Raw genomic sequence first — 26,437 nt, 5'->3', positions numbered from 1 at the left:
CAGAAATAATTAATAAACTTCCAAATTCTAAGTCTGATGACATTTTTAGGATGAACAGTTGTTTTCTTAAAAAGTATAAGGATGTCCTTGTCAAACCATTGACCCACCTTGTTAATCTTTCTATCAGAAACAGTACATTTCCCAGTGCATGGAAACAAGGTATAATTATTCCTGTGTTCAAAAGTGGTAGCCAAGACTCAATGAGTAACTATCGCCCTATATCGATTTTACCAGTCTTATCTAAAATTATTGAAAAAGTTGTAGTAGTGCAACTGAGTGACCATTTAGAAGCCAGACAGCTACTCCATCCTTACCAGTTTGGGTTTAGACCAGGTTATTCAACAGAAATAGCAAACTGCTGTTTAATAGAAAAATTAAAAAAGTCCCTGGACAAGGGTAATGTGGTGGGGGCTGTATTTATTGACCTTAAAAAGGCATTTGATATGGTCAATCATAGTTTGCTTTTATCTAAAATGTTAATTTAAATTTTTCAAATGAGGCAGTGTTGTGGTTTACATCTTACCTCCAGTCTAGAGTACAGTGTGTTAAAGTTGATCAAAACATATCCACACTCTCAAACATAAAAATGGGCATTCCACAGGGTACTATACTTGGCCCCATGCTGTTTAGTCTTTTTATAAATGACTTGCCCCTGCACTGCTCTGATGCCAGATGTCAGCTTTATGCGGATGATGCAGTTATTTATGCACCCGCTAAGTCACCTGAGCAGGCTGCAGGCTGCAACTAGTATGTTTGACATCCTACAATGGCTCATCCAAAATCAACTAGTTTTAAATCTCACAAAAACAGTTTCTATGTGCTTTTCCATTAAAAAACTCGATTTTAAAGGAAGATTTAATATTAATATACAAAATACAGAAATTAATCCAGTTACAGAATTCAAATATCTAGGATTGGTTTTAGATCCTCAACTAAAATTTGATAAGCACATAAAGAACATTTTAAAAACAATACAAAGTAATCTCAATTGTTTTAAATTAATTAGAAGTTTTATACCGCACCAGGCAGCCCTGCTGTACATGCATGCTATGATCTTTTCTCATATATCATACTGCATGACAGCATGGGCTCAAGCCACTCCTACTGCAACCAAATGCATACGTTCTGTATACAACAGAGCAATGAAAATTATGGACAAAAAACCAATTCGACATCATCACTGTACCATTTTTAAGAAATATAATTTAAGTTGTTTTTAGCAATTTTTGCTTTCTTAAATTAATTTACAAGTCCATTAATCATTTAGTACCTGAGCCATTAAGTTCATTTATTGAGAGACAGAGCAGCATTCGAGTCACTAGGAGTTTTACAAATCATGACTGTAAAATCCCATACTGTAGGACCAGTTTTGGTCAAACCACCTTCTCTGTGAAGAGCTCCAAACTCTGGAACTCATTACCATCTGACATTAAGACTATACTGGACTTTAATGTGTTTACTTCCAGGCTAAAAAACTGGTTAAAGACAAACCAAAGGTGCACTCATTTTTAACTAGTAGGTAAGAGTTGTATATGATATGTGTGTATGTAAACTTTATGGGTAAATCTCATGGGTAAATTTTATTGTGTATGACTAGGGACGGGAATTGTCTATATCATGTTATTTGTTTAAATTGAAGTACTTTAGTATGTAAATTGTACTGTGTTTAGAGCCCAACCAGGGACAGGAGTTGAAAATTAGCATTTGCTATAAACTTTTTATGTAGCATTTCAGTGACAAGCTTGCTTTGACACTATGTATGTTGCATTGTCCCTGTCAAATAAATAAAATGAAATGAAATGAAATGAACTCTCTCTGCTTTCACAGAACTTGGTGGACCGCACTCCCGGAGCGCACCACTGGATATTACTGCTTCGCTACCAGTATTGGTGGATTATCTCCTGAGTATTCTCAATAAACTTTGTTTGCGTTTACTTCGGCTTCCGCCTCCTTATCCGCATTACAGGTTATCTCGAACTGCATGACCAATCAAACAAATCGCGGCAACGCTGTTGTGTAAAAAAAAAAAACTCCAAAAACACGTGCATGCACATTTAATAACGCACATCATGTACATAAAGAAATTTCAAGCACGTTAATATATTGCCGCCATATTGGTCTTCGTTTATCTCGATCATCGGTTTTCTCAACGCTTTTTGGCGTCCCCTAGGCCGGCGACATAACTGGGTTCCACTGTATAACCCAAATAAAAAATTTTTTTCAAGTTGCTAGCTTTTTAACCGAATGGGATTCAATTATTGTAGCAATAAACACAACACTCACGTTTGTAATTCATTTCCCCCAAACATGTGTTTTAGAATTATGTCTCAGAGCATCAGTTTCACAGAATCCACCGGATTGAGACAAAAGAGATGCCTTTCCACTAAACTGTGCCTGCTGTAGTAAATAATGTCAGTTATAGGCCAAATATAAATAAAAAAAAATGTTATCTATCTATGCCACAAAAGGTTATTACTCAAGTCCAGGTCTTTGGAGATCATTTTTAATGTACATCCTAATTATTACGCCTCAGTCAGTCACTATGGGTAACATCGTACCGGAGGTTATATAAATTAAAAGCAGTGACAGCAGCAGGTTTCCCACTGGCTCCACTGCAGTGTTGTCTACCAGTTAAGCTTTACAGCAAGTAGTGTTCTTACAGCAACTTTATTGTGCTTCATCGACACTTAGGGTATTTTTGAGGCAGTAAAAAGACAATTCAGTGCAGGAGGGTATGCATACTACATGGTAAAGTGCTGCTCTCGTGATGTGCACATAAACCAGCTAATGATTGATGGTGATCGTTTTTTGCACTTATGTAAGAAGTAAAAGCCTGATCTGTCACATATACATTACAGCTGCGTGAAATTATTTATTTACACATACCAGCTAGTTAGGAAGCTGAGGTCGGAGAACAGGGGCCTTCGTAGGGCAGACAGGGTTAAGATAGGCATTGCCATATCTGACATATAAAAATAGAAAAGTAAATTAATCTGTGCAAGAATCAATGCATTAATAATTACCAAAGTCAAAGCCATTTTTTAATTTGTTGTTTGTAATTAACCCAAAAGCATGTTTGTGTGAATTGGCCTTAAATGTTCAAGTGTGTAGCTGAAGTACTGTGGGTTGGAGAGGGAACACCTGTGTAGGAATAGTCAAGTGATTGTGGAAGTGGGTGAGAAGGGTTATATTGTGGAGTGGTGGGCAGCAGTGGGTTTAATCGCTGAATCATTCACCTGAACCATTTCTCATTGGGATGAATAAAGTATCTATCTATCTATCTATCTATCTATCTATCTATCTATCTATCTATCTATCTATCTATCTATCTATCTATCTATCTATCTATCTATCTATCTATCTATCTATCTATCTATCTATCTATCTATCTTACTTACTTACTTACAGTTAAGGCACATTCTTAGCTTTGGAAAGGATAGCTGTGATTTCTGAATTGTCTCAAAGATCTGAAATAAATCAAATGTATACCTGCAGATAAACACTGAGCAAGCTCAACATTATGACCAGTGAAGTGAACACGGATTATCTCCTGATATATTAGGCAGCAGATAAAAACATTTTTCCTCAAAGTTGATGTCTTAGAAGCAGAAAAAGCGTAAGTATTTGTGTAAATTTGACAAGGGCTAAATTGAGGTTTAAGGTGGAAGAAAGTCAAGTCAAGTCAAGTTTATTTGTATAGCGCTTTTCACAACAGACATTGTCTCAAAGCAGCTTTACAGAAATCAACAGTCAAGGTGAACGGTGTGCATTTATCCCTGATGAGCAGCCATGGCGACTGTGGCAAGGAAAACTCCCTTAGATGTTATGAGGAAGAAACCTTGAGAGGAACCAGACTCAAAAGAGGAACCCATCCTCATTTGGGTGACATCAAGAGTGTGATCATAAATCTTTCAACAATACAGAACACTGGAGAGAGAGAACTAACATGAGTACTGGAGTATAAGAATATATGTAAATGTTCTTTCTACAGTCTTTGGTATAAAAGTAGGAGCTACTGAGCTCAACATTTGTGATCATCACAGATCCAGCAACTGGTTCTCCATGCCAGAGCCTTTAAACACTCCAGGAGGTCCAATGTCAAACTCCACACATGCAGTGGGATCCAATTGGCACTGGCACGTCTCTAGATGGTTCAGGATGTTTGGGAGTTTGGCATCTACTTCTTTAAAGTCCATAATCTTCATGAGGTGGGACGTGACTGGAGCTGGCCAAAGAGAAAGAGAAAGAGAGAAAGAGAAGCAGTGGAGAGAAATTAACGTAGCTACTGTTCATGATATTAACAGCACAAGTTGATAATGTGCATGTGATCAGATGTTCTGGAGCACAAAGTTATGATATGTGATGTGTGTTATGTGTAGGCTTTGCTAAAAAGATATGTTTTTAATCTGCACTTAAACTGGGTGAGTGTGTCTGAGCACCCAACACTGTCAGCAAGACTATTAACTAAGACTATGAACTACTAGAAGTCCAGAGTTTTGAGATCTCAGGGAGCGTGACGGATTGTAGCTTGTTAAAAGACTCGAGAGATACATAGGAGCCAAACCATTTAGTGCTTTATAAATGAGTAGCAGTAGTTTGTAGTCTATTCGAAACAGGAAGCCAGTGTAGGGATGATAAGATCGGGGTTATGTGATCATATTTTCTTGACCTTGTAAGAGATCTTGCTGCCGCATTCTGAACTAACTGAAGCTTGTTTATTAATGATGCAGGACATCCACCTAGTAATGCATTACAGTAGTCTATTCTGGAGGTCATAAACGCACGGACGAGCTTCTCTGCATCGGATATAGACAACATATTTCTTAGTTTAGAAATATTTCTAAGATGAAAGAAGGCTGTTTTTGTAACTTGGATTTTTAAAAGATAAGTTGCTGAAGCAGTGGTAAACAGGTGACAGGGTCATGGGCGGCCAAGACTCATTGATGCACATGGGGAGCGAAGGCTGGCCCGTGTAGTCCGATCCAACAGACGAGCTCCTGTAGCTCAAATTGCTGAAGAAGTTAATGCTGTTCATGCTTGACGGGACAGGACTGTTTTGACAGCAAAAAAAAGCCCATTAAGTTATTCCTGGTCATTGTACCTCCATTACTGTTATAATCCAAATAGTGTCCATACCTTCAGCCCTATCTATGTGTATAGATGTAGTGTGTATTGTGCGTTTCAAAACATTATATTCTCTTGAGCTTTGTTTTTCCATTGAAACAATGTCTGTATGTAAAAATATGTACATTTTTATAGAATCAGAAATTCAGCTATTTTTTGTTGTCAAGTTGTCTTACAATTAGACCCATTAGATTAATGTGCGCCTCTTAAAAATTAAACTAAACATTTTGGAATGGAATATTTAAAAATTTGTCCCGGGATACGTAAACACACTTCTTCCGCCCTGTCCAGCTAAATTATTTTATTTAATTGGTTTTCAGATCCGCGGCTGTTCGGCTGCTTTTGTGCCGATTGGTTGCACTTGATGTAGGTTGAAACAGCTCTGACTTGCCTGGCTTGTTTGACAGCAATACGGAGCACACGCCTTTTTCCTATTGGTCAATCTCACTGTCTATTTTCCTCGTGCTTGGAGATGATTGGCTCGTATCGTCTAGCACGTGACCTCCATAGCGTTACCTGTCTAGTTGTGAGAGGCCGAGGGTTCTTCCTGATGCGGCGCCTCGTCCCGCCCCCCTCTCTACCCCGCTCAATCTCGCGTGCCGAGCGATACGAGCCGGCTAGCATGCCGCTCACACGCTAGCATCGACTTCAACCTAAATATTAGCATAAATACATGCCGCGTGGGTCCACCTAGACAGATTAATAAACAACAATATACATATAAAATAAAAGAAGCGTCTAGCCGTTAGCCGGTGTGTGAGTGTGGTCTGTGAGGAAGCTCTGAGTGACCGACACACCGCGGCAGAACATGGCGGAGCACCGTGCCGCCTCCGACTGCAAGCACAAAGCGAGTCCGAACTCCAGCGGCTCTCTGTCAGGGAACGGGCGAGCCAGCACACCGGCGGTGTGCGGAAGCGGAGGCCTGTCCGGCGGGCTCACGCAACCTGCGGGCTGGCAGTCTCTCTTGTCATTCACCATTCTTTTTCTGGCCTGGCTAGCAGGCTTCAGCTCTCGCCTCTTTGCCGTCATTCGATTCGAGAGCATCATCCACGAGTTTGACCCTTGGTGAGTAAAGCTTAGCCTACTCAGCTACATGGCTAGCTTTCTTAGCAGAATAATACAGGCGTCATCTCGGAATAACGCAAATTTTTTTTATTATTATTATTATTTTTGCGCGCATCGTAAAAGCATTATAGCTTTGTATCGCTGTTTTGCACATTGAGTTCCCGAAGCTAATCCTATTTGAGTGCAGCATGAAAGCTAGTGTCTCCCCCATGACACAGAGCAATCAGCTTTTGCACGCAATACACCATAGACACTAGATACACCTCTAAACACCATAAAGCTGAAGGTTTCAGAGCGATTCACTACTGTATATATTTATCCAAGAAGGAAACACATTATTGAAACGGCTTCTAATGGTGAAATTAGTTGTGAAACATTCATATATATTCTGCTGCAAGAGAAACCCGGAAATAACCGGAAGGAAATATTGGGACTGTTGCTCTCAAGTTCACGTCTCTTGCTTTTCGAAAAGGACAATGTATAGTCAATTATTTAGTTCACGCAAATTGATTGGATAAGTGACAGAAAAATGTTGGCCAAATTATAAATGTCTGCATTGAAAGTGGTTTTGGAGAAATTTGGTCCAATTTGGAGAACTCCAAGAAGGAGGAATATTAGTGCATGTATTGCAGCAGTGGAGAGTAATGTTTGCTTTTAGACAATGTCCATTGTTAAAAGTGCTATACAAATAAAAATAAATTGTTTTAGATGACATACACCGAACTGCTCTCAGTGAAATGAGTGAATGAAAAAATGAAAGGTTTTGTGATACTTGGTTTATAAACAGGGTTCTGTAAAAACAAAAAGTGATGCATTAATGCAGTTGGTATCAATATTGCAGCCTTCATGTGCAAGACCGTAAAAGAGTCATCTGCTGGTGGACATATTGTAACTTGTTTATACCGCTCTAGGGGTGGCAACTCTATTAATGGGAAATTGTCTAATGCAGGGGTCACTGACCACCAGGTAGCCCGCAAGGACCACATGCTGTTTCCTACTTTGTTAAATCATTGTTGATAATTATGAGAAATCATTACATGATCAGTGTCTTCACATAGATGAATATCATTAGTTATTAATAATAACATTTAATAAAAGGTAAATTGAGCAAATCTGTTATTTCAGATCAAACTGAAAACTGTGTGTATCAAACTGGTAGCCCTTCACATTAATGGTACCCAAGAAGTAGCTCTCAGTTTCAAAAAGGTTGGTGACCCCTGGTCTAATGTATGGTTAGAAAGTCAAAGCACCCTTCCCTGCTGAACTGATGGTCCAGGAGGTGGAGTCGCACCTCTTTGTGTTAGTCTGGATGTTTGCGTATTTTGTTTTTGGTTTCTGCAGCGTGTCTCATAGATTACTAGAGTTAAGTTTATGTGCAGGTCCCAGTCCTCCCCAGGACATCTTTGACTGAATTTTATATTCATCACACTGGCGTTATGATTAGCATATGATACATGTTGCATGTAGAAGGCTGATTCTTCTGAAGAAGAGTTGAATTTTTGTATTTTTTAAATTTTTTCTTTTTGAAAGAATAGACTATATGTCTTCTGGAGAGAGGATTATCTTGCTAGATTATCAAAATGTTATGTTTGGTCAAGTGGTGGTGTCGTGTTTGCAAATGAAAAAAGTGACATCTCTTAAGTTAGCAAAACTGATTTGTGATGATGGTGGAATTTGTAGTAGCAAGCTTTTTATTAGCCACCGTGACTTAATTTTCACACTTGGCTGTGCTAGCGGGCTGTACGTCTCTGTAGTATAGCAGTGAGTGCCGCTTCAAAGTTAATCACTTCCTTGTTTTATGACAAACTGAAGAAATGCTTTTCGTAGATTTATTTTCAGGGCCGGACAGCCTGATTTCCGTCGCTCAGTTTTGTCCCGTAATATCGGAATAGATTAATAGAGGGAGATTTCCCTGTTGAAGTTGAAGGTAAAAGGGAAGTATTCCTTGTGGTAATGCTAAATGTTGTGTCTTATCTTATTTGACGGTCAAATTCCAGTTTTCAGGTATATGGCTTCCTGAAAATTCTTCTAGCAATGTAGTTTGCATAAAACATGCCATTTCCTGTTTATTAAAATTTAGGCAGACTGATTTATAAGGGTTTAAACATGTTTAATTGTAATTATTTTTCTCTTTGTACAGACAACATGAAGGCTTTTGCTACACATGTACTGCACTTTTGTGACTGCACATGCACAGAATAAATTCATCCTAAACACTGTCTTATTAAGGAAAATCATGCTGTCCCCATTTCTACTCAATTCCCAGTTTTGGGAGGGTATAATCCATTTTCCATGGCTTATTACAGACAACGCTTGTTTGCTTTGTCCTCTTTTTTTATTTTTTTATTTATTAAAATGTAACACATGCAAAGGGCAAAGTGTAGTATTACGTATTTTTTCTGCTTGCATTTGCTAATGATTTTCAGAAATTGCTTCAATTGGACCTGACCTCAGGTAAATGACTGACACACTGCTGTTTCTTATTATTGTAATCCCTGCACTGTGGTGAACATCAGTGATGTGTGACTTGACTTTCACAGAAGCTGACTTTGTTCAATTTAGAGAGGAAGTCATTTATTAGGATGGTTTTACACAACACACATTTTAGGGGTGTGTGGAATTCATTAGCTTGTACATTCTCAGATCTACTGTTTTAGTAGTTACTCAAAATGATTAGAAGCGGAAAGAAAAAAGAAAAAGATCTCTAATGTCTCAAGGCAAATAGAAAGAGTGCAGCTGTTACTCACAGGAGGCATCTCTTGTATTTGCACAGTAATATAGTGTGATTTAAAGCATTCTACTTTTGCTAGAACGGGATGAACCAACGTTAAGGCTTTAATCTGCTGTGAATCGTTGGCTAGACTTCTGTCACTAAGCTGGTTTTTAGGGAAAAACATGTTGACCCATTTAAACAGTGGGTTGTGGGAAATGGCAGGCTGCCGTTTGAAGAAGTCAGATGATGTCACACTGTAGTGTTTGAGTGTAGCTGCTGGTTTTTATTTTCTTCCTTGCAGCACTTCAGTAGTTAAAGAGGTAACCCTAATGATGCAGGAAGTGAGGTAATGAGGAAAGTGCTAGAGTGTTGAGAAGTGGGTGGTACACTAGTCCCAGCACATGCATGCTGTTAAAAAGAGGTCGACTGATTGATTGGCTGGCACATTAATCAAGATGATTTTTGGCTTTTTAAAAATTTATCGGCATCGGCTGGTTGTGCTGAAAATTATGCCGAATATTAGGCAGGCTTATCTGACACACCAAACGGTGCATGTGCGTTTTGTGTGAGATAACTCTTCCATTCCAGCAGGTGGCAGTAGTCTGTGTTTAGCATCCAAACAGGGAAACTGGAAGAGCTAGAACTGTAGATATCTAAAGCAAACAGCATTTACATCTGCCTTGTTTATTTGCTAACAGGCTCATGCAGCTTTTTTTATGTCTGCTAATATGCAAAGACCATGACAATAAGTATGTGCTGTTACCCCCCCCCCCCCCCCCCACATGTGCTCATTTGCTAAGCTAAATAGCCAATCGGAGTTCTCTCTCTCGGCGCCCGTTCTCAGATCCGACGCTGATTCGACATGCAAAATCACTGAAAAGCAGCTGTTGCGCTCTGACCAGAGCTAAAAACTAAAAACGGTGCTTTAGTCGATGACTCTGATTTCTAACCATCGGCAAAAGGAAAACCTACATTGTCGACCTCTACTGTTAAATGTCCCTTTGCAATAGCTGTGATTTGAAAGAATGTGATTTACACGTGGAGAGCCGACTACATTGCCGCTCCATATGCCAGTCATTGATGGTGATGCACACTGTATTATATTAAAACCAGCATCATAAATTAAGTGATGCATGTATGCATTACTGATGCCTAGATCTTAAAATGCTCCTTATTCTTCTGCATGATATCCAATTATCATTCCTGGGAGAAAGTAATAATGCTACTGATGAACTCTTCAAAGGTAAATTGGAGGTTTTTAGGTAGTCACTACATGGCTTTTTCTCAATGTTCTATTTTACAGGGTCAGTGATTTAGTATTTAATTGAAATTAGACTGCACAGTTTCCATTAGTTCAAAGGTACTGAACTCATATTGATCTAAGTAAGCTGTGGGGTATGTGCAGACATTAAAGAATAAAATCCACCCTGAACAAGTTGCGTATTCATATTTAATATTATGTGATTCATAACAGTTGCCAGGGTTTATTTTGCTATTAAAATGAAATTGTTAAACAAATCTGCTTGCGTGGCTGCTGGTATCAATGAAATGAATTTCTGAACTTAAGCTTTTTTTAGTTTAAATTGCTCATGGGAGTTAAAGCTGGCTCTAGTCCTTTAGTCTGCTCAAGCTGGCTTTAGTCCTTTAGTCTGTCCTGCTGTCTAAAATCATTTGTATATTTGCCAGAAACTGATGACTGAGAACATTTTCCCTTTTTGTTAAATCCCTTTCCCACCTAATTTTTTGCTGAATTCCTACCCAGCCAACGAAAGGCATGTTTTAAATTGCTGCTGATGCTACATCATCTTTTGCATCCTTAAGCTCATGGACACCCACGATTGGCTAATAGCACTGTGATTGACAGGAGGAGACAGTAATGCCTTCCCTCCCACCCACTGAATAAGGACAGATTTGATCTCTTGAGCCCTGGCCATGGATGATTGTGGCATTGTCAGGATTCAAAATTGTGACTAATTATAGCAGGTGTTACAGCACTTCAGGATGTTGCAATTTTTTTTTCTAGAATGGTTCCTTGCTGCACTGAGCTGTTTCTAAAGGTTTTTGATGAATTTAAAAGGAAGACGTCTCAGATTTAAGACCTAAATCTCAGCTTTTTAGCCACTATTGTGTAGCTGAGCTATTTATTTATCATTATTGTGCCTTCTCGAATATGGCACTTTAATTACCATTTCTGTATTGTAAATTGTAATGCAACATGCACCTGTTTATTGTGGTAGCTAAAGATTTTCAACCTTGCTTTTTCTTTGCTGCCTTTGCACTGTAGTTGTTTTTCCTCTCCTTGTGACATGTCGGTTAACCTCAGCACCCTGTCTGGCTCTGGGTGAGGTTGTTTGTACCTTATTGAAATGCCATGGCAACATTCTCAGTTAGTGTTTTAATTGATTAGCCAACACAAGTGAGAAAATTGGTTCAAGGTCTAAAGTGGTTACAAAACAATGGAACATGTTTTTTTGTTTGTTTTGTAAAAGGCCTTCATCTTTGTGTTCTGTTTGCACTTCCTTTTTCTGCTTTTCTACTCATCGTTCCTGTAGTGTTCTCTGTCCGTGTTTGTGGATCATATCCGTTCTTTTTTTTTTTTCATTTTTTGAATTTCTTTCAAAATTTAAAATTAAAGCCACGTTTTTTTATTTACGGTCTTTTTTTTTTTTATTCAGGATTGATCCATCTGGTGTAATACCTCATTAAAATGTTGCTTTGCCCTTTCATGTCTTCTAGAGAGACTCAGCATGAGCCATGCTGCAGATGTTCAGAGTGCATCTTATCTCTAATGCAAAGCTTATCACTATTATTTTCTCCTTTTGTGTGGATGACAAGATTGATGTTTTATTTTTATATCTTTTTACCTTGGGTTGTTCCATTCTGAAAGGATGTCAAATAAATGTTAAACTGTCATAAAACCTGCGCTTGCGAGAAGGAGATGACATTTGGAATAGCGAGCATCCTGCTCCTAATCCTCCTCAAACCTCTCACTCATGTCAGTCTCTGTGTAATATTAGTCAAGGTGTTTAATGGCTCAGGCGACCATACTTCACAGAATTAAGATCTCCATTGGCAGCTGTTTTTAATTTCTTATAGCTTAATTAACATTATAATTAAACATTGTTTGATCATAATGACGTTGAAGGTTATCATTAGATTCGTGTTTTTGTCATGCGTCTGCATGTTCTTTTTAATTTCATTATGAAGAAGGCTCCTGCGATTAACAGGCTTTTCCACAGTTTGTTATATAGATAGCGTTCTGATTGCTTTTTCCATGTTGGTTATTACTACAATGTTGGTAACTGTTTATTGTGTTGTGAAATGGACAGATATTAAAGATTGTTAGCTTCATTGATTATAGACTAGGTTTTTGCCCGGTATAGTTAGCACTTCTGTTATGTCTAAGAATGTGAGCTGGCTCGAATGATCTACCTGCAGATGAATACACATGTACATATGGAAGTTTACACAGCTGCATTAGATTTTTGGCTCCTCTAAATCAAGTCCAAGTGTTTAGTTTAAGAGCTTACTATTTAAACTTTTTTAGAAATATTCACACATCAATCAAAACCTTTCCTCTGTAGTATATATGTGGTAGATTATAAAAATGATTTTATGGCATTTAAATCTTCTCTCTTCCCCATATTGCTTTACATTTGCATTATAAAATAGCCCCCCCACCCCCATGTGCCCCGCTTACTTCAGGCCGTTAGTGGATACTTTGCCTACATCAATTTGCCTACTGTTTCTGCATCTCCCTAACCCTCACTGACAATGCAAGACTTTGTTATATATTTTGGCGGTCAGAATGAAAGCAGGGTCGTTATAAAATGGATTGAATTCAGAGTTTTGAGGTCATGATTTGAATAGCGTGGCTGTTTTGGCTAGTATTTAATAACTAAGCTAGTAAATAACAACTGCCAGCGAACTTTTATATAATAATGATAGTGTGGTGTGGTTCATCTTTGTAAAAACGCTGGCTTGCATGTGATTGTCTGTTTAAGTGCAGGTCTGTAAAACAAAGCTATGCCCTGGGTAATTATTAGCAGCTAACCTTAACCCAGGTTTGTTTTTTCATTCTACAGTCAATTTATAATGTTTGGTTTTCTTTTTCCATTTACAAGCCAGAAGACAGGAAATTCTTGTGCAAGTATCTCATTCCCCAATTTGTCTAAATTCTGTCACTCTACCACTCTTTCCATCCACATCACTTTTGAGAATTCGCCTAAATATTGAACTGGTCAAATTTTATGTTTGTGGTAAGTCATGTTGCCTACAAAGTTTGTGGATAGACCCTGGCTTGTTGTAACTCTGAACATCATGCCTGGGACACCTGCTGTATGAAAAACTGCACTGAGCTGTAGATTCTGACATTTGTTTTCTGTGAAGCGGAGAGAAACCGGTGGAGCAGCGAGCTGCCTTCTGCTTGCTGAAAAGATTTTTTAATCAGTATAGACTTCTGTTAATCAAATCAGAGTGACAGGCTGCACAGGATGAAATGAAGTCTTGTGTGTGCACATTCTTTTCCTATAAAAAAGCAAGCAAAACACTGTGTAGCCCAGTCTTTTAGCTCTAAATGTCTGGGCATAAAATATGGGCCAGGCCTCAAAAGGCAAAATGTTAGTCTTTTAATGGTCTTAACAACAAATTATTGGTCCGAAAAAATGAGCAAGAATGTACTCCTGAGAGCTCCTGTGCCAAGTTTTGTTTATTGCTGCAGTGAAGTGTTCGAGGAAAAGCTCGAAACAGGGAAATTAATTTATTGTCATATTGTATGCAAAGGTAAAATCATGATTCAAATTATGGCTGTGAATTTAAAATGCAAAAGAAACTGGCATGTTTGTACAACATCTCACAAAAATCTTTTATGATTCTTTTCTTGAAAGATTTGTCATTATTTGATTTATTACTAGAACATTGGTTGATTTGATCCAGGGAAGATTTTTAGTATATGTTTAATTGTTGCTATTTCTCGGAACAGTTATTTGACCATTTAAATACCTACCGTATTTTCAGAACTATAAGCCGCTACTTTTTTCCCCACGCGTTGAACCCCACGGCTTAAACAATGAAGCGGCTAATTTATGGATTTTTCCTGGGTTTGTTGTGAAAGGACAACAGAAGACAGTGACCAATGACTTTTTTGGTAGGCTACTGTTGAGATACAAGCCGTGTTACAGGCACTGTCTTTTGTTAAAGCCTGTGTAAAGTTCATTTGTTTCAGTGTAGGCTTATTTATGTTCAAAATAAAAATCTTTGTAAAATTCAGTGGGTGCGGCTTATATTTGGGTGCACTTAATAATCCGGAAATTATGGTAATATTTTGCCAATTAGAACTTTTGGGGCTTTTGTCCACACTTTTTGGCCCTGGATTTGTACGTTCTATAAACATTGTCGTCTTAATAAACTACAGAAGCCTCAAAATTTTTATTTTCCCGGACTGTCTTTGGTTTAACCTAGAATAGTTCTTTGTGTATTTATGCATATTTATACTAAATAAATAATTTACCCGTCTTCAGCTCCATCAGAATCAAAAGTCGTTTAATTATACATGACAACCTTTACACATGCCATGATGCGTTTGTTTTATTAAAAACTACCTTTGGGTTGTATTGACCCGAAACGTTTTCTCTCACGCCACATTTATTGAAAGTTTGTGTAAAAAGAAGTTTGCTAATGGCTTTACTGAAATTTCTTTTTGCCTGCACTCCTTGCCTCATTTAGATAAGCTCTGTTTACTCTTTTTGACACATTATTAGTCACCGACGTCGCCTTTTTTAATTCGTGTTGAGAAATTGAGTGTGTTTAATTACAGTGTGTTTACTTGGTATCACTCCTCCACATTCAATGCACATTGTTCTCCTTTCAGCCAGTGAAGAGAGTTTCAAGTCATTCTTTATATCGATGTGCTCTTGCTAAAGGACAGGCTTTTTGGTACCCATCAGGAAATCTGTTAAGATTGTTTCCTAAAGCTAATCACTTATTTTATGGTGGCTTTCTAGGAAATTAACACCAAGGACATGAGGCATGACAGCACTGATTACCTTCCTCCCTTCAGGGACAGAAGATTAAAGGTGTTTTACTGAAAACTTTAATCAGTGCTGCTTTGGAATAATGGGGTTCCCTTGTTCAGGACATGTATGTTGTCTTTTGGTGTGAAATATTTTCCCTTCCCAATTTAACACCTTGTTTTGTTAAAAATGGGAGAGGTGGGAAAATGGGAGGGGTCTAAACACTTGCACACTTCTGTAAGGACAGTAAAAGTCTTATCAGAATTATGTAACACATCTTTTTAGATTAGACTTATCAGTTTATTGCCTATTTTGTTATAAGTGCCAGGACTCCAAGACAAGCAGGGTAATTTATTCAAAATATTGAATATATGAGTGCTCATTTTATGCATTAAGTCAAGTACAGTAATTGCTTTAGAGGATTAAAATCATTTGGTTGTGCTGTATTTCACAGCTTATCAAAGGTTTTTGTCATTACCATGATTATGAGCTGACTTGGCTGCATGTGTTCGTAGAGTCGTTGTCAAAACATTTGGCACATCAGAAACTAATGCCATTTCTGCAGCCAAAGTGCACATTAAATCAACTGCACAACCGCATTTCTATTGGCCGGCACGATTGGAAAATAGTAACATAGCTTTTCTCGCTAACCTTTCCAGCTTTCGATGTTCTTTCGAAAAACGATTTGAGGGGTATTATCTCTTGACATGCTCCAGTTCCTGTTAAAGTGCTGATAAATGAATTGTGACTACACGCCTTCACAGTCATTTTCTGAATTAGATGTGCTTCATGCCTAAATAATAATCTTTTGTAACCGAGTCGGTCAAAAAGGTAAAGAAGTACTCGTAATTGGTTTGACACTTTGGTTATAGAAAAAAATATATAATTTCTCTATTATGGAAACAGACTTGGGTCTTGAGGGTGATGATTTATTAGTGATGAGTGCTGCTTCATTCAGCCGAGACCTGGAGCGGATTTAGTTTTTTGGCTTTTCTATTGGATTGCGTGTTGGCTGCTGTTGTGCAAGTTTAGTAATGATTGATCCTTTTTCCCTTAAACGTAGAAGACACTATTCTGGATAAATATCGCTTAAATCTGAGCCATGAGTAAAAGTTTGTAGATTATAAGTTCACTAAATTTAGTCAGACATCAGAGATCCCACATCCAAGTTGAAATAAGACGGAAGGCATGTGGAATACCGAAGTAAAATGAGTTAAATTACGAACTTAGGACAAGCAGTTGTGTTTGGGCTGCTAGTTTTTATTTATAGTTGCTTGCCAGATAAATAGGTGTTTTTGGTCTGTTAATGTAACTGTCAGGAAGTTATCTCTTACGACAGAGAAAATACTCCCTTTGCATAACGTGTTTGCATAATGTACTTCATATTGGTGCAACACTCCTTGATGCACAGTTCTTCACTGATTTAATAATAAAAATAAGGTTGTTTATTATCTTCTGTGCCTTCCACCGGTAAATATAAAAGGAAAAAAAGTCTGTGAATTTGTCCATTATTATTTTATTTACTTTTGATCTTCTATTCAAAAAGACCTGACAAAAAGACCTGAAGAGACCACTAGTGTAAACCTTGAACATTGGAAGGGTCTGGTAAGATTCTCTAAGGAGAAATGGTCTCAGAATATTTCCCATGTAACACATTTTAATATATATTACCATCAGAGCAGAGTATTTTTGTGATTTATTTTTGAGCAAATGAATACATTTTGTATTAATAAATAAATGTGGTAACATAAAGCATCACTGCAAATGGTGAAAGTGATTGTTTTATTGTAGAATTGTATAAAGAATATCCAGGCAAACACTGTGTGTTTACAGATACCCTGCATTTACTTATATTGGTATTACATAAACACAAATGTGTTTGTCACAGTGGCAGGCACAACTAATTTCCAGAAAAATTAGTTGGCCAATAAAGTTTAGTGTTTGAGAGACCAGAAGCATTAGTTGAGAAAAGGTTTTACTTGAGTATATAAACATTTCCTTCATGCACCAGAGCTTGTTTTTTTTCACACACACTAGACCTATTTTTTTTCTTGCCATTAGTTATTTACCTCGTAAAAGCTTTAATAACATGCACAGTTTTTTAAACAGATTTGCATTACCCTAATATAATATACAATAATATATAAATAAAGTGAATTCAACAGTATGTGGAAACAATGGTGAAACCAAGTTAAATAAAAACTGCCATGTAGTGCATCTGCTAGCATGTAACCTCTCAGTTGTGCACGAATATATTGAGTAAAACACTTTAGGAGAGGAAAGAATAGTTTTTTAGGTTATGACATGCTTAATTTTGTCATGACGTCCACATAAATCTACACTAGGCTTGTCATCAGGAGAGGGCAATGACTGTGACTACAAAAACTAGTGAATTTAAGTTCATTCTTTCATTAATTAGGTTTTCAGGCAACCAGAAACACTGGAGCGCCCAGCCGGTGTGATGGCTAATGAATCATTTGTGCATCTCTATTGAGCTACATGTGGGTCTTTGGTTTTATGCCCCTGTCTCATTAAACATAGTATCTGTTCTTTATTTCTGATAAAGGAATAGCTCGTCAAATTCACCACCAGTTATTTTAAGCTGGATAAGTGACCAGATTATTTAATTTTTCTGTATGTAACCTTCTGAGTCAATATTACCTTTAGTAAATCAGCGAATTACTGCCGCATGTTTCCATGGCCGCCAAATTCCAGCGATTCTCTAAAAAGAGGTTAGAGCGGCCTTTTGCACCAGAGCTCCATCCTTAATTTAGCACACAGCTCTGCCTTCATCCATTCTGCGCACTACATTAATAAACTCTTCTCCAGCCGAACTGGCCCCTTTCGCTGCCTCATGTATATCCGTCCAGTGTGAAATTGAGTTTTATATAAAAAAAAAAAAAAAAACCTGAGCAAAGTTAAAAGATGGAAGAAGCACTGAATGGATCGTCTGGCAGAGAGGTTAAAGAAGAAAATCCCAACTCTCCACTTCTATTAATGGAGGATTGCAAGTAAAGTGTCTGGGGAACTGGAACGAAGCGGCCATGACTGTCAGACTGCCTGGGTGTGTGTATGTGTGTGTTGAGTGTTTATGATAAATAGTCCTCCTGCTACTCTCACTCACAGACCTCTTAGAAGGCACTGTCAGCTCACCACCCGAACACCGCCATTTTCTTCTGTGAATGGGTTGTCTTATCTGATGGGTAGTCATTAATCTGATGACTGGCTGTAAATGAAGAACTTCCTCTTTCTTTCAGTTGTCATGGCTACAGCAAAACTGCAGTTTTGTCAAAATACTTTATCTGATTTTGTGTTCTAGTAAAACCAGAATTTATCCTAAAGAGCGAAAGGTGCAGCTCCTCCACCTGGGCTGCATTCTCCTCCTGTAGTTTATGCATATGAATAGGTCATATTGTTAAACTGTATGCACGCTTATTGTGTACAAGTTGTACATGATTATGCTGCTGTTTCTGTCAATCATGTCTAGATAGTGTCTCCTCAAAGTGTTGACCTAAGTAACTTTTATGAGCGATTTGGTGCAGCCAGAGACAGATTAAACTATGTCAGATGATCTTTATCACATTATAGATCACTTGTGATTAATGAAACACTCTTACTGCCTCATCTATAAAGCGTTCAACATTTCTGATGAAATGGTGATGGATTGTTAGCTTTTTATTGGTTTGCAGTAGCATGAGCGAGCAAATTGCAATTGTTTAAATCAATATTTATCTTAAGTGAAGAATCTCTGAAGAGGAAGTATTAAATAGTTATTCTCAGTTCTAAAATCTGATTGGCTGAGCCATGCTCAAAAGAAACATGAGCATATCCCAATCTGTGTGTTGTCGCTTAGCAACCAAAGCATATTGTTAAGAGTACATAAAAAATTATTAAATATTGTTGAAGAACTTTATCATATTTTGTAATCATGTTCTAAAAGCACTAGGCCAAAAGGTGTACTTTCTAGTGAGACAGATGTTAGTCTCCTCTACTCTAACCCACTAATTGCTTATTGCATTATTATAGATAATGGATTACACTATATGGACAAAAGCTTGTGGACACCTGAGCACAAGATTTGTATGTGATCATCCTATTCTACATTTGGTCCCCGTTTGCTGTAATAACCATTTTTTAGATTTGTGCTTCTTCATCTAGAAATGTTTTAGCAAAGTCAGGTTCTGATGTACGGTGAGGAGGCCTGGGGTTCAGCCAGCGTTCCAGTTCATCCCAAAGGTGTTCAGTAGGGTTAAGGACAGACCTTTTAAAAGGCTATTTAAGATCTTCCACTCTAAACGAGGTAAACCATGTATTCATGTGACTTGCATTGTCATGTTGGAACAGGTTTGGATCTCTGGAGGGAAAATATTAAGTTACTACATCCTATACAGTCAACCCCCAATAATGCGCGGCTCGGAAAATTAGCGGCTTCTCATTTGGAACCTAACTAAAAGCTTGTTGTGGATTATCTTAAAATTGGCGGGAATCCGCAGCGGGGACCGAATGTTCAGGAACGTTAGGAATAACATTGAACTGTTTTCACTAACAAATTTCCTAAAAGTTTTAACATTATTGTATTAAAATATCACAATATCTAGATGAATTCACTAAGGTACCATAGGGAGGGGTGTGTCCAAACGTCCCGTGGTCCGCCGAGTTCTGGCGGACCACTGTACCATTGTGTACATCCATTTTGTGGTAACCGTTTAATGAAAAGCCACACATGGCTGGAAAATGCAAGTGTCCACATACATTTGTCAATATAGTGTATTTGGAGAAAGTCTAATTGAGGGGGAGGAGGGGAAACAAGCCAAAGAGGGAACTTGCACAGACAGCAGTGCATTTGAGAGGACAAACCCATTAAGGGATCTCAGTAATTTCCTGTTTTATGTATTGCAGTTTGAATTACAGTCTTGTTTAACTTGTTGGCCTTGATTTTATCTAACGAGATTTTCATCCACTGCACTACAGACATACCGGTCCTGCTTCCTTCGCCACTAGTGCATTACAAAGTCAAATCAATCTCTGCAAATAGCTAATTAATGACTACATATAAAGACTACACAGTATTGTCAAAAACCTTGATGTGTAATAAAACTGTTGAATATCACAAGGATGGCAAAAGTAATAATGTGACAAGCTGGAGGTGTTAATGTGAAAATGAATGTTATTTCTGTTTTTATGTGTCCTATAAGCGATGCCAATAATGCTGGTGTTTCTCTCTCATCCAAGCAGCAACTATCTTTAAAGGGCAGAATAAAACCTCATCAATTGTTGTTTTTTATTTTATGGGCTCTTTTTTTTTTTTTTTTTTTTTTTTTTTTTTTTTAAATAATCCAAAAAGACTTTTTATTTATTATTTGTAGCCTCGAGTTAACTGTAACTATAACATGTAGATGTGAAATATGTGATGTACACCTTATATAATGCACAATTGGGATTCGGCCACGTATTTCTGTACTGCCTGATAAAATAGATTTTCTTCTATATAAATAAAATATTATAATTGCATTGAGAGTTTATGCAAAGCTCATACAGCTATAAGATTAATCATGCAGTCCTTTAACCAGGCTGTAGAGAGAGTAGGCAGATTGCCAGCACAAATCTGATTCCAATCCACTTGGTTCTGTAATGCAGCTGGAGAGAGATTTTAAATATCTTGCACAAGTCAAGGTGGCTAGAAGGTAGTTGACCTGTAGAGGTGGCGTAGAGTTCAGGGTAAAAAATGGGGCACCTATTAGCAATCTGTCTACTTAACAAGGTGAAAATAGACTTTTCCCCTGATCATTTATTGCCCGAAAGAGGTGAAACACAAGCGGTTTTGTGTGTGTGTGTGTGTGTGTGTGTGTTGGAGAAACAACAGCAGATGGTTCTTTCTGTTTGATTCTGCTTAAGTTACTGTTTCAATGCTGGTGTGAGCTCATATACTCTGGCTTGTGATAAAGGTGTCAAGTTGTTTCTTGCGACCATAAGTGAGCACTTCATGTATTTGATTTTATTATAATCTAGTTTCCTTGTCTCTGTCTGCGTGGATGTAGAACGAGATAATCAAGAAAGGTAGCTAATATAAACTCGAAGCTTAGCCTTCATTTCTTGAAGGTTAGAGGGTCAGTATTTGGTATCAGTATTTGGTCAGTATTTATATCATGCACAGTCATCCTCCATTTCCACAAAGTGCTTTGTTGTTCTCTTCAGCCCCTTCTTTTTGAGGCTCTGCATGGATTTGGTTCAAATTGATCGCAGACGGAAAGAAACGGAGCTTGGCAAATGTGCCGTTCTGATTACTGTGTTCCAAATGCAGAAAAATGCAAATGCGTAGTGTTCTCATATTGTTCTGGGTTATGAATTGAGCCTTTGCACTGGCGTATCTACATTTTATAGAAATAAATGTATTCTAACAGTTAGGCTTTGTCATATCGTTTACATTCCCACTCATTTTTTTTTATCTCAATACCTACAGGTTCAACTACAGGTCAACTCATCACCTCAGTACTAATGGGTTTTATGAATTTCTCAACTGGTTTGATGAGAGGGCATGGTATCCACTTGGCAGAATTGTGGGAGGCACGGTAAGGATGCACTAATTAAAATTCTAAAACAAAACCAGTGCTAATTTTCTCTTTCTTGTGTGTTCTCTCGCGCTCTCTCTCTGACACACACACTTGTTATCTCATTCTCATTATGCATATTTAGACCTCCCTTAGGATGCCCATATCTTTGACTTTAACCTGACCTTCACAATGTTTACATGCAGGACATAAGGTGTGTAAACTTGTAAGCAGGCTTTAGTAGTTTTCTTTGGCGAATGTGTTTTCACAGCGTGACCGTTTGATGCGAGAGCTGTAGAGGCTTGCAAAAGACAGATCTCCCAAGATGCAGCAGTGGCCATTTAGAGCAGATACTATACAGCCTCTCAATTGGAGCAGGCCCTGTGGGCTAAGGGAGAAGAAAAGAAGGGCTGGAGACCCCGATTAAAAATGCATCTTTCCCATTTTTTTATTTAATTTTTTTTTTAAACTTTGTTCAATAGTATGAGGTTTTAACAAGATTTATAGTCTAAACATGTAGGAAATGTAGAAAATCTTAGATCATATTTCACTTTTTAACTGCTCTCCCTAGAACACTGGAACTAACTTTTATCTCCTAGATATACTAGTGCTGGGCAGAAATATAAAAGCTGACAATAGTTGATTTTGCAGCATTTGCTCAGAGTAACACAACCCCCCCCACCCTCCTTCCTGTATTATTCCCTGTATCCAATGACCATAGGGGATGTGCATCACTGGAACACAGTTGAAGTTAATCTGCAGAGGACAAACGGGAGAAACATGATCAGCAAGCTGAGCTGTGATTTTATTTTAAATGGCCCTGAATGAGTGCTTTTAGTAAGCAGAAACAAATTTGTCTTAAGCAAATGTTTCAGTTCAAAAAGTCATAATGAAAAGCGCCAAGGAAGCGTTTAAAAATGTCTGATGGAGATGTTTTTTTGTGTTTTTTTTTCCCGGAAGATTATAGTTGCATGTATAAAAATAATTAGTGATTTAACACCAGAAGGCCACAATAGTGGTTTATTTATTTATTTATTTTTAAGCTCTGTGAGGGCTAGTTTTGTTTGGCCTGCATGTGCACCTTAATAGTCTTGTCACTCTGGATGGTTTTAATTTTTTTATTTGTGAAAACCATGCCAAAAAGAAAATGCTTCCTCCTTTACTTTATTAAATATCAAATGTTGCCACATAATACTGTGCTCGAAATCAATTGTCGTCTGAATACTGATTCTCCATGTGTGTTCCTCCAGGTGTACCCAGGTCTTATGATGACTGCAGGTCTAATCCACTATCTCCTAAACCTGCTCAATGTGACCGTGCACATCCGTGATGTGTGTGTGTTCCTGGCTCCAATCTTTAGTGGCCTGACCGCTATCTCCACCTTCCTGCTGACGAGAGAGCTGTGGAACCAGGGAGCTGGGCTGCTGGCCGCCTGTTTCATCGCCATAGTCCCTGGTTATATCTCTCGCTCTGTAGCAGGATCTTTTGACAATGAGGGCATCGCCATCTTTGCTCTGCAGTTTACTTACTACCTTTGGGTGAGCTACGAAACAAACACTGCTTATTCTGGCACTCAGGCTGACTGCAGTCTGTTCTGTATCACTCAGTTTTTCCTCTCTGTCAAGATGGAAATTCTCTTTGGTCCTTAAATTGATGAGAGAATTTTTTTTTCAGCTGAACATAATTGACCTTTTAAAAAAAAAAATTTTAATAACTATATCCAAGACAAAAAATGCATTTCCTTGATTTTTCCAGTCAGTACATTCTTCCCTGAAGGCACCAGGTGTTAAAGATAGTTCTTATAAAAATCTGCGTTGGAAGTTCTGTTTATGAAAAGTTCATCCACATGGTGTGGAGAAACCCAAAACCAGTAGAAGCAGAATACGATATTGCTCGAATTTTAATGAATTCCTATTGAAGCTTAAATGCACTGTTTCTGTTTCCCTAATTGGTCTCTTAGCAACATGCTCTACGCCTTTTCCGTTTCTCAATGCTGAAGTAAATGATATTTATTACTTTGGCCATAGCAATTAGCTCATCACTGATGGAAGGAATTCATACAGCGTGTTTAGTATGAAGTCTTCCGTACCAAAAGGGAGTATTTGCACTACTGAAGAGAATTTTCAATCATTTACACGCTGATTGTGGATCATCCCATTGAGTGCTCAAATTAATAATAAGCACTTATGTAGTCTAACAGCTGTTACCTTGGCGAGTAGTGTAATGTCAAACATCCCGGGATCTGCCTCGATCAATTTCAGCATCAATAAGTATCATAGCTATGTGGTTATACTTAAGCTGGGCTTTCTGTCTTTCAGGTGAAGTCTGTAAAGACCGGCTCAGTCTTCTGGACCATTGGCTGTTGCCTCTCCTATTTCTACATGGTAATGTTGCTCTGATGTTCTCCCTGAGTGTTGTCCTGTAATGTTTTTACATTTAATTATACCTTAAGTGTGTGCATACACAGGACCAGGTGCATGTATAAGCTACAGTATCTGACACATGTGGATGGTGATCTGCTTACAGAAATATGTAAATAAAAAAAAAAAAAACACAATTCATCAGGCGTTAATTAATTTGAGCCATTATTAAACCCTTCGAGACTCTGCTTTGGAGAAAATCAGTGCTCATTAATAATGACATTGTGCAGCTTAAGCATGTTTATTCCAGAATAACAAGAGCTAGCAAAGGCACAATGCTGAATTTGTTACCTTTACTAAAACCAGAAGTATTGTCCAACTTTTTTTTGTTTGGTTTTTAATATTTTAATTATTGATTATTATTATTTAAAAAAAAATACATTATTTTGAGCACACTTTTCTTTGCAGCTCTCTCCCTTCCCCCATTCTTTTTTTTTTTAACTACAGTGTCAATTAGCTCGTTTATACTCTCCATGTCGTTTGGTTTGTTTTTAAAAAAAAAAGCATTTGTTTTCTCACCTGTCAGACCTCTCCTTCTTTCATCAGCTATTTGATGTAGTGCTGAAGAACCTTTTATTCTCTTGCTCTATTTATTTATTTATTGTAATTGTTTGGTTCCATAGTAAAAGTAGTTGTTAAAGCAGAGAGAATAGTCCCTTTTTACCACATTAACCAGGTGCTACTGTAATTTCTTCCATAATTAAATTTGTACATGTACTGCTCTTGCTTGTACTCTGTGTATCCACCCACGAGTCTCTTACTGGCTTTGATGTTTCATGTATAGTCTTTTGTGAAGTTTCTACATCTTGCCTGGATCTGTGTCTTTAGAAACATTTGAAGTGTCTGTAGAAGAAATTCCCAGAACTAAAATTGTAACATTTCCAATAAAAAAGGAAAAGCTGATATTAACACTACGAGGTCACTGTTTTGCAGTGAGGAAATTTGGTCATGTGATCCATTCTAATCCATCTTCTTTCCTAATATGTTTGGAGACATTTAGGTGACTTTTAACTTTATTAATATTCACCACTAGAGAATAAAGTAAACTGTACCTACAACTTACAATGCAAGCATTGTCTTATAGGAAAGCATGCGTTTCACTCTTAAGTTATCATGTATCGAAGATGCTCCTGTTGCTGCAGTGATCGACGCCCTTACATGACTCACGTCACTGTACACAATAGAGAAATGCACTGTCAATTTGGCAGTATTATCAGTCACTATCCCCTGGTATGTGTTTTCTCTTGAGCGCTGGTGCTGCCTGGAGGCTGCTGTTGTGCTAATTTTATAATGTTTGATGTTATCGCTTTATTTCCAGTAGCCTGAATAATTTATTTTTTACAACGCTTCAAAAAGAGATTGTTATTAAATTGGATTGTATTGATGTTTCCAGTGATGGTGCCACCCCTCAATACATTTGTTTGACACACGTTGCAGCCTACTGTTTTAATAAAAATGTTTTGTTTAGCATACATTTGATTAACACAGACATAATAAATATTCTCCCATGATTCGCTGCGTGCTACTTTTATGGTCACATTACTTGCTGGCACAAGTCATTCTGTGATCTCACATGTTAGTTACTGAACCAAAGGGGATCCAGTGTTTTTCTTTCTACATTAATATCTAGTTCTTGGATATAGAATTTAGGCTTTCGATAATGAAGCAATTATCTTTATATTACGCCCCAGAAGCTGCTACACTTGTAAAACCACTAACCAACAGGCCGTATATTTAGAGCACTGTCTTATCTAGACCATGTTTCCTGTGGCTGAAGGATTGAGTGCTTTGTGGAGATGTGGTGGTAGAAGGAGGTGGTAGCTCAGTGGTTAAGGCATTAGATCATCGGTTCAAATCCCACCACTACTAAGCTGCCACTGTTGGGCCCCTGAGCAAGGCCCTAACCCTCCCCTGATTAATTGTGAGTCGCTCTGAATAAGGGGGTCTGCTAAATGCCATAAGAGATTTGCTGATTTGTGTGTGTGCGTGTGTTACAGGTGTCTGCTTGGGGAGGCTATGTTTTCATCATCAACCTGATCCCTCTGCATGTGTTTGCGCTGCTGCTTATGCAGCGTTACAGCAGGAGGCTTTATATTGGTGAGTCTGTGCTTCGAGTGTGTGTACATGTGTGTTTTGCCCTTTCGAGAAAAACCTACACATACCTCACACTAACACTGAGGATCTTCAGTCTAATTTTCCTGTAGTGAAAATGCCCTGTTTTTCTCACCCTCATCTATATTTGATTTTTTTTCCCCACAACCACGTTCACACACAGTCTCGTGAATATGGAGCACAAAGCTTCATGCTGCTCTACTGAGTGTTTTTTAATTTTTTATTTTTTTAAGCTGTCTTGCAGGAAGAACAGAATGTAACCAAAACTGGACTCTTTTTTAGCACATTTTATTCCACCCACTCTCGTCTCTCATAGCCAATTATATTGACATCTTCCTTCAACTTCCAACACAACGGCTCGTAACTGCTTAAATTAGGGCTCCTGTTATGAAGTTGTATTGTTACATTCAGTAACAGCAGAGGCGTAGGAGAAGCAAACCATTA

The 26,437-nt window shown here is 37.9% G+C and overlaps 1 protein-coding gene across 1 annotated transcript in view; it reads left to right on the top strand.

The window, feature by feature from the left end:
- Positions 1–5,664: 5,664 nt before the first annotated feature.
- The window catches only part of stt3b (STT3 oligosaccharyltransferase complex catalytic subunit B), a 29,932-nt gene continuing 9,159 nt past the window's right edge, over positions 5,665–26,437 (top strand). The window contains exons 1-5 of the mRNA XM_083545857.1: positions 5,665–6,189; positions 21,374–21,482; positions 22,712–22,999; positions 23,780–23,845; positions 25,879–25,978. Of these exons, the coding sequence (XP_083401983.1) occupies positions 5,933–6,189; positions 21,374–21,482; positions 22,712–22,999; positions 23,780–23,845; positions 25,879–25,978 (820 nt within the window). The 5' untranslated portion in view covers positions 5,665–5,932. The remainder of the gene's footprint in view (positions 6,190–21,373; positions 21,483–22,711; positions 23,000–23,779; positions 23,846–25,878; positions 25,979–26,437) is intronic.

The sequence above is a fragment of the Silurus aristotelis genome (assembly GCF_946808225.1).
Source record: "Silurus aristotelis genome assembly, chromosome: 1".
NCBI classification, from domain to species: domain Eukaryota; kingdom Metazoa; phylum Chordata; class Actinopteri; order Siluriformes; family Siluridae; genus Silurus; species Silurus aristotelis.
Note: the sequence above shows the minus strand (reverse complement) of the source record. Positions and strands in the feature narration are given on the sequence as shown.